Source organism: Myiozetetes cayanensis, unplaced genomic scaffold (assembly GCF_022539395.1).
Source record: "Myiozetetes cayanensis isolate MyiCay16 unplaced genomic scaffold, myiCay2020 scf6-25, whole genome shotgun sequence".
Lineage (NCBI taxonomy): Eukaryota > Metazoa > Chordata > Aves > Passeriformes > Tyrannidae > Myiozetetes > Myiozetetes cayanensis.
In genome coordinates this window covers 30142299-30154715 of record NW_026087853.1, presented here as the reverse complement: position 1 = coordinate 30154715, position 12417 = coordinate 30142299, and the positions used below count along the sequence as shown (strand labels likewise).

At 43.8% G+C, this 12417-nt stretch overlaps 1 protein-coding gene across 1 annotated transcript; it reads right to left on the bottom strand.

Moving 5' to 3' along the window:
- Nucleotides 1–1070: 1070 nt before the first annotated feature.
- Nucleotides 1071–11728, bottom strand: GREM1 (gremlin 1, DAN family BMP antagonist). Its single transcript, XM_050336920.1, has 2 exons — nucleotides 11529–11728; nucleotides 1071–4841 (listed from the first exon to the last, which is right to left on the bottom strand). Exons 1-2 carry the CDS (start codon nucleotides 11726–11728, stop codon nucleotides 4286–4288), a joined length of 756 nt encoding a protein of 251 aa, XP_050192877.1. The 3' UTR covers nucleotides 1071–4285.
- Between the last annotated feature and the right edge of the window lie 689 nt (nucleotides 11729–12417).

The following is a 12417-nucleotide window of genomic DNA, read 5'->3' as shown; positions in this document are numbered from 1 at the left end:
AAAAACCTTTAGAAATCCCCAAACAACCAGTACTACTGAACTGTTCAGCTCCATTTTCATGTCAGGGAAGAAAACACTGGATCTTACCAGCGCCCAGCTTTTCAGAGCTAGAAATGGGATATCTGACCTTTTTTTCTCTGGTTGTCTCTGTGTGTGTCACAGGAAAACACGGCATGTTGTTTGCCCATATCTGACTATGTCACTCATTTCTTTGAACTAAAAGGTGTCATTCTGAAAATTATCAGGCCTTTATCACTGCTCAGAGGTTCACATGAAATCGGAGGAGGTTCTCAGCCTGGTTCAGCAGGATGGAAGTCCCTGGCAAAGCAGCTGGCTTCACAAGGGCAGCCAATGCCACCGCTGCTGCAGACAGCAGCACTACATGGAGTTCTGCCCTGTCTGAACCCAGTCCATCACAGGTCTGACAAGGTGCCAGGTTGGAGAGGTAAAATTTTTATCACTACTGCCTATCTCCCACTGGTGGTATAGAAAGTTTGAAGAAACCTGTTCTCTCTAGTTGCAGTCCTTCCTCAACCCTGGGCTTGTGCAAATGCTGCCAGCAGGGGCAAATCTTCCTGTTTTGATTTATAACTTTTTTTCATCTCTACTGCTCCTATTTGCAGCTTGTAATGTGCTGTATTGTAAAGGTGTTCCTTACTCTTTTTTACTAAAAGTGGGACTAAACTGCTACCTAGACATAAAACTGAGATACGGTGTAAAGCAGGCATGCTGACTCCAACTTTAACTCTCCAACTATTTGAGACTGATTTATATTTTGAAGTGTCACTATATGGTTTACAAGGGGAAAAGTGTGAGTAAAGATTGTGATTTTCCTTCTATAAATTGTGGAAGGGTGAGGGGAAGTGACAGATCTCATTTAAAAACCTTATTGAAGTAGCCGTGTTGAATGATGGTGCCACTGCTTGTCTCTGTGTCTTGCTGTCATAATGTAAACCCCTTTATAATTAGAAGAAACCACAGAAGCCAGAGTAAAGTACAGCAGATCCAGAAAGAGCTGGAAACCTAAGGAAGAAAGAAAAAAAAACCTCCAAACAACAATAGACACAGGCTGGAGAAGATATTTTATTTATTTTTACTAGTAGTTAAAATGACGTACAAAATGCTGGGAAAAAAACCTCCAATTCTATTCAGTTACAAAATAATTAAAACTTCATTTTAAACCAAGTTTTGCTTTGTGAGACTGAGCATGAAAATACTCCAGCCTTAGGTTATATAGTCCATTGTTTTTAGAATAAAGCAGACATTTAAATACATATTGTGGCTGATATTAAATATCTCGTATAATTGTAAGTTAGCAGAACTTTCTTACTCTCAGGCAATAACTAGCAATTCATAAAAGTTCTTTGTATAAAATTTACATGGGGGAGGGAAGGATCTGCCTCAAGGGGAGTTCCGTCATGATCTATGCACAGGCGGTTTTGGAACATAAGGATTTTGAATACTTTTATCAATTTTCCTTCAGAATGCTAGCCTAATCTTAAGTAAAGGAGACAATAATGTTTGAAGCTTTGCTTAACAGCTCAGAGTATAGGGACATAGCCGTCCCTGTCAAAGACAATGGGAATTCTGCTGTCAACTTTACATGAAGAAAAAAATCATTCTTAAGGTGTTCCCATTTCTTGGACAGAAATCTAAGCTAGTCCAAAACTCAAAACTTCCAGCCATGACTGAGGCTGGCCATTTCCCCTGGGGAAAAAAAAAAAAAAAATCAAACAAGTAATTTAAAGGAAAACAATCCCTGTCTATTATCAGTGAAAGAGAATTTGTATTAATAATAACATTAAATATCCGTATCTTTCTGTTTAACTATTCACATTCCACACAGTGGAAATCTACCTCCTGTAATTCCAGATTTTAAAGTTGGATTCTAAAATCCATGCAGAAATGTGTCAAACCTGCTGAGTGAAATGCATTTTAATAATATCAATCAGTGAGTTGCAATCTCTTCATGTTACAAATGCAGACCACACAGCAGTAGATTTTAAAGTAAAAATAGATTAGTTGTAGAGATGCAGGATATCACCAATAAATGCCTGATGCACTGTATAACAGGTGGGACAACTAATATAATGAGGCCACACAGGACAAATTTGTGACTTGCCACTCACTCATCATATATTTTCACTTTGGACATGTTACTAAGGGCGGAATTGTCTTACTCAGCATTCAGTGGCAAGAAATGGTGTCAAAATAATCACCTTATGGCTGAGAGAGATATCTGGTGTGAGAGAGAACAGTTATGCTGATAGTGGATACTGGAAAATATTGCTGCTGGGTGGGGAAACTGAGTTCTGAACTATCAGTGACCCTTCATACAGTAAGTGTAGACCTAACTCCCATTTCACTCATGTCAGAGAGGTCAGCATTGCTTTCAGGCCCGGTACAGACTCTCACATAGGAACACTCCTTTACTTTGGCACCCACTGGACAGGAACAGCTGCCAAGACCCTGCAGGCACAGGCACAGGGACAGGCAGGGAGATTGCAGATTGTAAGCTCTTCAGCACCCGGCCTGAAAGTGCCCTTTCAAAGGCAGCGTGCAGGACAGCGGGAGCAGTCTGCACACCACATGGTGTGAGATGCCACCAGGGAGACAACTGCCAGGCTTCCCACTGAGCACCTGGGAAAGCCAGGGCTACGTGCATGGAAGGGCTGCCTCTCTGGTCCAATGGCCCAGAACACACCCCACTGAACCCACTTCTTTTACAAGGCCTTCTGTGCTTTCACCAAAACCCCTGATCAAGTTTAAGTTTCTAATCCTGAAGGAAAGAAAAGGCAGGATAACCTCACAGATGAGAGTCATCGAGCTGTCGGAAGCAGTGCATCCCTTTTTATGTTTTTTTTCCCCCAAAATGAGAGGGTCAGTTAGCCCTCAATTTTCAGGAAATTTACTTACTCCAAATCCAGTTTAAATGCAAGTCTGTGGTAAAAGATATAAAAAGAAGATCATTGTTGGCAAAGTTCTGCATCTCTGTTTCAACAAACTGCATGCCTGTGGCAAAGCTAAAATAACAATAACAATGCAATGTTTACTAGTCATGAATGTCGTGTCTTTTGTCTCTTGTGTGGTTATTGCATTTGAAGTCACATGATGCTTGTTTTAATTTTTGCTTTGCTCTTTATGTACTAAATTACTGCCACTCTGTACTTGATCTTGCTTAGCAAGATTTTTGTGCTGTGGTTATGTATTTTTTTATGTCTGTGTGTGAAAAAGAGAAGGAGTTTGGATACACACACTGAAGTATGCATACTCATTGCATTTATGTATAGATACCACTGACTAAAAGATACTGCATATACATATATATGTAGATATGAAGAATAACTGATACCAGAAATACAAGACATCAAATGGATCTAGTAGCATAAGAGTGGGGTTTGATTGGTTTAGAGAGCCATTAGAATTCAGAAGTGTATTTATAGCCTTGTATATAGTTTCTTTTTAATTTATGTAATATATGACTAGGTATATAAATTAAAGCCAAACATAAACAGAAGACAACATCTCTTCCTCTGTGTCTTCCTATTTATGTATCTTTCCTTTTTCTACTCCCTTTTGTACTCTCCCTATCTACTTGCTTTGGCCTTTTGCTTTCTAAGCTGCTGAAGCTCTGTTTTCCATCCACCTATAGTGACTTTTCAACACTCACATCCCCCCATTGTTCTCCAGACATGGCTTTTGGATTACAGCTATTTTCTTGAAGAAGCATGTTACAAACTCTTGACACGGCTGCTATTTTCAGTGGTGGTTTTGCTACACTTTAAACTGCTTTTTGTCTATTTCATATATAAGAATAGATTCATACTTTCAAATGTATTGTCCTCTCACTTTGATGTTTCATGTAATACAGTAAAAGCAAATAGCACAAAAGGTGAACATTCACAAAACCCACAGCTCCACTTTCCCAGCAAGCGGCAAAAATGTGGATATACATTAGGAAGCCTAATTCGTGACTGTGAGTAAATAGGATTTTTTCAATATTTCATACCCCTGGTTTTGTTTTGTTTTGTTTTGTTTTTTTGAAGTGAACATTGAAATATTTGCTTGTACATATCCATTTTCTCCCTTGCACACACACACAAGCATGCCCTTTCCTTACATCAATTTTTTTCTTTCTTTTTGAAGGATTTTTACTGGTTTTAGGTAATTCACTAGGTCCCTTTCAGTTTTGTCCAGCCTTGAAGGTATGCTAGTTCATGCCACTCACTCTCACGCTAGCAATGTTTGGGTACAGTTAGAGTGCAATTGCTACTTTTGTCTCCGTTTAGTCCAGATCAATAGATATACAACGGCATTCCTTAACTCGGGTGATTCTTTTCTTCTTTCTCGGGGGCTGAAGCTCGGGGCAATTGAGTGTAACAGTCATGGTGGTGAATTTCTTGGGCTTGCAGAAGGAACAAGACTGGAAGGAGCCTTCTTCTTTACGGACATGCCTGGGGATGTAGAAGGAATTGCACTGGCCATAGCAGAACCTGTTGATAATGGTACGACTGTTGCAGCCTTCTTCGTGGATAGTTTGTTTGAGGGGTTGAGTTTTACACCAATCCCGCTTCAGGTATTTGCGCTCAGTGATATGCAAAGCCTCCTGACTGGACTCCAGCACCTCTTCAGCAGGCATTGAGGTGCCTTTTCCTCGTTCTCGATGCCTAGAGCCTGGCTGCTGCTGTGTCTGCATTTGCTCTGAATCATTGGGCTGATCTTTGTCAGGAGGAGGGATAGCACCTTGAGATCCACGATTCCTCTTTCTCCCTTCAGCTGTTGGAAGCAGAAATCCCATCAAAAGAAACAAGGCCCCGATGGCATACAGTGTGCGGACCATCCTGTGTGAAGGAAGTTGAGGAAATAAAGCACAGTTGTGGATTTCAGATATCAACAGAAGCCAGATATGCAGTAAATTTTCAGTTCCATAAAAGAAATGTATGTGTGCACACACACACACACTTATAAAGATAAGCATTCAGACTTTACCAGCTGGACAGATGTTCCCAAATTACCAAGTGATAAAAGCTTTCAAATAGTGATTGAAAGTCAGAGGCTAAAGTAAGTCCAAACATAATAATTTCATTTTGTGTACCCTCCATCTTTTTCCAGATCATTTCCCCATGTATCTTACCCTAGTCCTCATTCCCTTCTTATAGCTTGCTGACATTAGAAAGATTGCTCCTGACTTATAATGGTGGAAGAACAAATTTTACATTACACAAGGATTTATTATTATGACACAGCAATCTACTATACCAGGGGACTAAAGTCTTTGACTCAGCAGATCTAGTATAGCTATGAGTTCCTTAGTCAGACTCAGTAGCTTTGTGCAGCTTCTTGTACAACATACATCCAGTATATAATGTGTGTGCTGTATCCACCTGTTGCCTGAATTACACCATCCCAAGCTCTGTCACTCTGCACCTCTCAAGGGGTCCAATGCACCTGAGTGTAATAATGCTTAAGCTAAGAGATATGCTTAAGTGAGGCAACTAAAATGAAAGAATATTTAGGTATAGGTTAAAAAAGATGCATCAATAACTTCAAACTACTCCTTCTTGCACATTACCCTGAATCCTTGACAGAAGTAATACAATCGAAGTGTTAACAATTTTTCAGTCCTCTGAATTTTATTCATTATATGCAGAATGATATTGAAAGGACAGAGGAGGATGACAGAGTTTCATATATGACCTTAAATATGACAGTTTGTGCACACAATAAAAAGACCACTTCAAGAAGTGCTGTTAAGTAGAGATGATCAGGTGCTTCAAAGCTGCATGCCTGCTCCAACCTAATTAAATAGCATAGCAACAACCTTTTTTGCCTCCCTCCCTTTTTCTCCGCTTCCCAAAACTCTGAGTTCTTTAGGCTGTTCAGTCAGGTCAAGACAGCAACCAGCTCAGCAGAAACTCATCAGCTGTTACACTTTGCCCTTCCAAATGTACTGTGGTCTCTTGAGTTTTTCTGAAACCTAGGGATATGGTAGCAAGACAGACCGATGAGGGAATCTCTAAGGGACCCTCCACATGGGAGCTTGGAAAAAGCCACTAGAAATTAACAGCTCCTTGCAAAAAGAAACAACCTGTAAAACTCTAAAACTGTGAAGGAGCACAGGCATTAAAAAGGCAAAGAACTGTGAAAAAAACCTTGAGGAAGTCAGTGTCTTCTACCTGCTTGGAACGCTGCAGTTGTATCCCTTATTAGACTCATTTTATCAGTATGGAAAAAATTAGTTTTTGAGCTGAAGAGTCCTGCTTGTGTTAGTACCCGAGAAACATATGAAACCAAGGGCACTGTCCTGGACTGCTTTATCCACTCTGCCTGAGACCACACAACTAGGCAGGAAAGCAGCCAAATGCCAATGCTGTGAGGGCCACCTAGAGACTCAGCAGAGGCTCAGGGTAAGTACCATTTGCTATAAAAGATAACTGCTAATTTCTCAGTTACTAGGTCTTTCCAGTCACATGGAGAAAATAAATGTTATGCTGTTCAAAAAGCATTTCTCATCAAATGGATTGGGAATGGAATTTCTGAAGTGGAAACGTATCATGGACATGTTCTGTTATACTCAGGGGGTTGCTTGTGGATCTAATGTTTTAAGTCTTTGTCTACAGATTTTAGAGCTTCTAGAGCTCATAATATATATCATAGATACATGCATTCATTTTATTCATTTATGTTTATGTACCAGCATGTCATATGTTTGTCAGAAGCTTCAGAATTCAAGCAAGGGGTGTAAGAATGACACTATTGCTGACTCCAACAGACAGTTTGGAAGGACTGCTTTTAATATCTAAATGAAATATGGTACGGAACAATTTTAATAACCACACTTCACAAGTGCCAGCCCAGACTTCCCATTTACTAACTTTTCCTCATTTCTATTACAGCCTGAATGTTATTTAAACATGTTTCCTTTTAATTTTTATTTTGTTTTAAAATTATTTTTTAAAAAGAGTTATAAACCAGTGCTTATTTCCTCAGGAGGCCAGAATGATTTCTTTCAAAACTATTCCTATTTCTGACTGTATACCCATGCTCTATTATAGAGTATTTTAATATGCACTTATTTGCCCAACATGGTCCCAGAGCCGTAAAAGAAAAAAAAAGTAATTGCATACAAATTGAAATAAATTGCTAGTTTAGAAGCAGTACCAGAAAACTTCAGGTGTTTGTTTAGTGTCCCACAATTTAGTTGAGGTTCCACGAGCATGCATATTCCTGGACTATTTTTACTTTTAAAACTGATGACCTCCACAATGCTTCACCTTTTTTTTCCCCATAGATGTGCAATTGATGACACAAGTAAGGTCTAGTTATATGAAAATGAAGTGTACTTTGGGGTAGGAATTTGGGGAAAATTTCATGATAATATTTACTAATGAAAGGTCTGTATGCCAGAGTCATGTGTCTTTATTAACCATGTGCTTAACCCTAAGGAAATGCAAGCATGTGTTTCAATGTAATCCTAAACTTGGGGGAGGAAAGTAATTTTTCACTGAGTTGGTTTCCAGCCTTAAAGGAAGCTACATTACATGCTCATAAAAGAAGTTGTGATTCAAATAAAAATTAGCCACTCATCAGAACATTTGTTATGGTCACTTCCAAAAAACACTTCTAAAAGTAAAATTAATCCAATCGTTTAGAGATAAATACAGGTTAAATACAGAAGAGGCTGTGTGAACTTCAAGATCCCCACAGCAGTTCAAGCAGGATCCTTTTCTAATAGTAAGTTATTAAAGATTTATTAAAAGATTAAGGGGTAGGGTTTTAAATGCAAAATATAAAGGAACTAGAGGTGGTATGCTTCAGGAAGGAAAGCAGTCAAAATGCAGTACAGTGCACTGCATCACCTTTGGTCCCAGGGCAATGCATTTACTTATGAGAGAAGATGAGACCTTTGCTTACATTAGGAAGTGAAGTGGCTCATCTATGAGTTAGCAGTTGTGAATGTTTCCTTAACAGGGTCTTTTTATTAATGAAAAAAAAAAAAAAAAACCAACCAAAAAAACAACACAGAAGAGGACAGTAGAAGTAACTAAAATCAGCATCACCGTACATGAAGTTTTACTCAAATCTCTCCTGAAGTAAATGTTTTTTCTCCTCACTAAAGTCATAATTCTTCAGAAGTAATAGCCCTGGGTCTTGGGTAGAAGCTGTGAGAATCAGTCTGTAAAAGCTTATATTCCAAATTTCTGCAAAATTTTCATTACTTGACACTGTACTGGATGTTACACTGGCATAATCAGAAATCCTTTTGAGAATTCGCTTGAGAATCCTTTGAACAAACAGATGACCACAACCCACATGGTCAATTCCCACTTATTTCATTCAGTTCCAGAGAGATAGAATAGAATTAATATTTATTTTTTAATAGTAACTCAATACTCCAAAAATCTATTCTTTCCATATTTCACTGCTGAGTTCCACATTTCATCGTCTGTAAACTCTTAATCATAAAGCCAAAAGAATTTTTATTTCTGACTTCAAATAGGAGCAGATTTGTGCCCTAACATTAATATCACTTCATATGGGGGTTACCTAGAGTTGAGACCTCATTATCTAAAACAGATTAAGAAATTTGTGGATAAATATTAGCAACCATTGATAGGGAAGTGTAAATGCTTTCAGGTTTATTATTTCATACAAATAAGCTGTTAAAATATAAATTTTTGGTTTATACATTTTCTGCTACAAATTAGGGACCTCCACATGTCAGTTCATAGACAGAATTTCTCTATGAGTTCCCAGGCAGAGTCAGAAAGTTACTACTGAAATTTTTAGCACAAAGCAACTTATTTAAAAGAACTGGGTGGAAACCTGATTCTGTGGAAATATACAGCAAAATTCTCACAGACCTCAGCAGGCCCATCATTTCATCTGTGAACCATATTTGCTAGGTTAATACCATGATGAGCCATGGGCTCCTGTGCTTCACAGAAAACATGAAAGATAATTTGATGAAGACCTAAAAGGAAAATGTATTTGGTGGGCTTCAAATAGTAGCCAAAGAAAGTGGAAAAACACAATCCCTTTGACTACTGAGAAAATTGAAGTCGTTTATGTCCCAAAGGATCAGAATAATTTTATGGCTCGCTTATTACTTATGGGTTACAGAAATAGTCTTATGTAATGTTTTTATAGTTCATAGATCTGTATTTTTAAATACAAAAAAAGACATGGCAACTGCAGTTCCCAGAGAACTGCTTTCTTCTTTTTTTTTTTTTTTTTTTTTTTTTCTGAGATCAAGACAGTTTGGTAGAATTTGGATACATTTACATTTCAGATAATTTCTTCCTGAGGGTCATAGAGATGGGCCTTTTTGAGACATGTAATGAATGTAGGCAGCAATTTAAAAACAAAGAAACCAAAACAAACACAAAAAAAACCTTGAAACTTTGAGAATTCCCCCTTTAAGAGAGCATTTTTCTGCAAGACGTCCTGCAGGACTTTAGGGAAGCTTTACATCATGGTGGGCATGGCTGGCACCAAACCCGAATTAGCCTTGCCTGAAGACGCCCGCGCAGCCCGACAGCTCCAGCATGAAACTCTCTTCTGACAGATTTCCTCACGGAGCCCTAGAACAACGGAATAGTTTTGCTCCCGTGCGCAGCCATGTGTGCTGAAAAGGAGAGAGTATTCAGCAGGGTCTACGCATATCTGGGTGGCATCAGCGAGAAAAAAAAAAAAAATGCTTTAGGACAGCTTGGCACTGGGTGCTAAAGAGAAGTAGAGAGCTAAGGGCATCAATGCCCTTTATAATTTATATACAGCCTCACCGCACACTGCTTGCTTGCTGTGGGGCTTGTCGGCTCAGCGAGAGTGGGGCAGGAGCGGAGTGCTTCTCCAGCTCCCGGGTCGCCGGGCTGGGCTCGGGGCAGCTGGGGCTGAGGGCTCAACTGGCCCTGCACCCGAAAGTCGCCGCTCACAAAGCGAATGACCAAACCCCGTGTCCCTTTAGCAGCAGGGAGAGCCAAACGCACACTGGTGTTTCAGAGCCCCCGTCTATGCAAAAAGAGGTTTTCCCAGCTCTGAATCTCAGCCCTGATGACCGAAAAGGGCTTCGCTTGCGATCCTGTCACCGAGAGGAGCCACAAGCGGGACACCAGGAGCGAAGTCGCAGCTGATGGCCCGAGAGGGACGCTGCGGCTCAGAACAGCGGGCCGGGGGCCGCACACCCTCTCAGCCCGCCGCCGCCTCGGTGCTCCCCGCGTCGGACAGAACAGCCCCGGCCGGGGCAGGACAGCCCCGTCGCACCGCCCAAGCCGACGAGGTGAGACGCGGCTGCGGCTGAACACAGTCTGGCTGCAGCGCAGGGACCGCCGGCGGCCTTCAGAGGGGAGAGACCGCAGGCTTGGTTTGGCTTGGCTTGTCCAGGAGCGGCTCGGCTCGACACCCCGCGGGCGCGGACGCTCCTGGCGGCGGCTGGGAACACTGCCCGGCTCTCCCCCGGGAGATTTACGCCACGGAGGACGAACTCCCTAAGGTGACTGCTGACCCCCGGGGGGTTGTAGTGGAAAGGATGGGGCAAGTAAGAAGCCTCCTCCGGGAGGGCAAAGCCCTGCGCCAAGTCTCGCCGTTGGCCCTGGGGCCGAGAGGAGAGCGTCCCGTCCGCGCCCGCGGGGCCGCAGGGGCCCGGCGAGCTGCGGGGAGGGCTCCAGTCACTCCTGCCAGGCCGAGGGGCCTGTCAGGGAGGGGAAGGGGAGCGGTAATGGACAGGTATATAGAGCCGTCGGTCGACAAAAAGCCCTTGGCTCCTAGTCAGGTGGGCGGGCAGGGCGAGGAGGCAGCGGGAGGCGCAGAGCCCAGCGGTGGAGCCGCGTCTCGTCCCGCCCGACGGCGCCCGAGGCCGCTCGGTGACGAACGCGCGGCACTGCCCGCGGGCGCTACCGATGCAGACCCTTCCCTTAGCGGCCCGCGATCCCACTGACACACACCGACTCTCCTGGGCGGTACATTCCCCCGCATCCGGGAGCTTCTGGGGCACCAGGGGTATTTCGAAGAGCAGAGGTTTGCAAAGGCGGGTCAAGGCAGAGCCGGGAGCTGAGCGGCCTCAGAGAGGGCAGCTCGACGGGACGGGGCTGGCACCTGGGGATCTGCCCCCGCCCCGCTCCGTACAGAGGCCGGGCCGGGATTTTTCCCTGTCTCGAGTGGGCGCCGAATCCAATTTGTCGGGAGTGATGCTGTAGGCGGAGATGAAAGGCAGAGTTAACGGGGCTTTTGCAGTCCCTGTGCTTGTCAGGGGAAAGAGATGTAACAACACCCTAACCTCCATCACTGCGACAGAATGGTCGGGCCGCCTCACTCTCGCTGATGGGAGGGACTGTTGTCACCCCCTGCAAAACCGAGTCGCCGTGGAGTTTTGCTAGAAGCCAGTGAACGACTGCTCCCCTTCCCTCTCCACGAAGGTAGGATAAAGAACTTAAAATTTTGCCTCCCACAGAGACTGGCCGACCTCCCCAGCTGCCGGACCTGTCTGCGCCCCAGCTGTGCGCAGCGCGTCCCGTCCCGTCCCTGCTCACCTGCGCGGCGGCGGCTCCTCGGCGGGGCCCGGCTCGGTGGCGGCGGCTTCTCGGCGGGTCCTTGGGTTCTGCGGGGCTCTGCCCGGCGGGTCACTCGGTGTAGAGGGTGGTGTGGGAGCCCGGAGCTGCCCGGGAGTCCATAGAGAGAGAGAGTCTCGAATCCTGCCTACAAATTGCAGCAGCGCCGAGCTGTCTCCCATTTAAATGTCTGCCAGCTGAGATCTGCTCTCCAAGCCCCTCCAGATCATTGGACAAGCGCCTCCAAAGCCCGTGTTATCCGCCCCTTTTAACACTTCCATAAACTTCCACCAGGGAAAGCTTTCAGTCATCCAGATAAACACTCGACTACTTTCCTCTCATAAGAGAATCGGTGCTAAAGGTCACTACCCCAAGGAATTGTTCCTGGAATGCACAAAAAATTCACATTTTCCATCCCCATTAAAGTATGACATTTAAGAAGAGTTAAATCCTACCCCACCCCTCCTCCGCTGCCCTTCCGTGCACGCTGCCCTGGCCGCAGGCTGGGCTGCCGGGACGCTTCGCTGCCCATGAGCCGGCGGGACGAGTGAGGCCTCCGCGAGGAGCCCCTGACCAGCCTACCTTTGCAGTCCTCCTTCTTGCAAATTGGGTTTGCTGAGGGTCTACAATATGCCTGGAGTAACACAGCTTTGGCATAAAAAACCCCAAAAACAAACCCTGTGGTTATGTCTGTGTGCAGAGGGTGTTCAACAGTGGCTCCCATCCGCAGACCCACTCTCATAGCTCTGTATCACTCTGTATCAGGGAGGGTTTGTAGTTTGGGTGTTTTGCCTTTTTTTTTTTTTGTCCCGCAAGAGGCGGGACACCTCGGGTGTCCCGTCACTCCTTCTCTTGGAGGGCTGCGGGATCC

Excerpts from the sequence above, each read along its gene's own strand:
- GREM1 (XM_050336920.1), bottom strand. The coding sequence starts at position 11,728 with ATGGGAGACAGCTCGGCGCTGCTGCAATTTGTAGGCAGGATTCGAGAC. Across the intron at positions 4,842-11,528 it reads GAGGAGCCGCCGCCGCGCAG|GATGGTCCGCACACTGTATG; the intron begins GTGAGCAGGGAC and ends TCCTTCACACAG.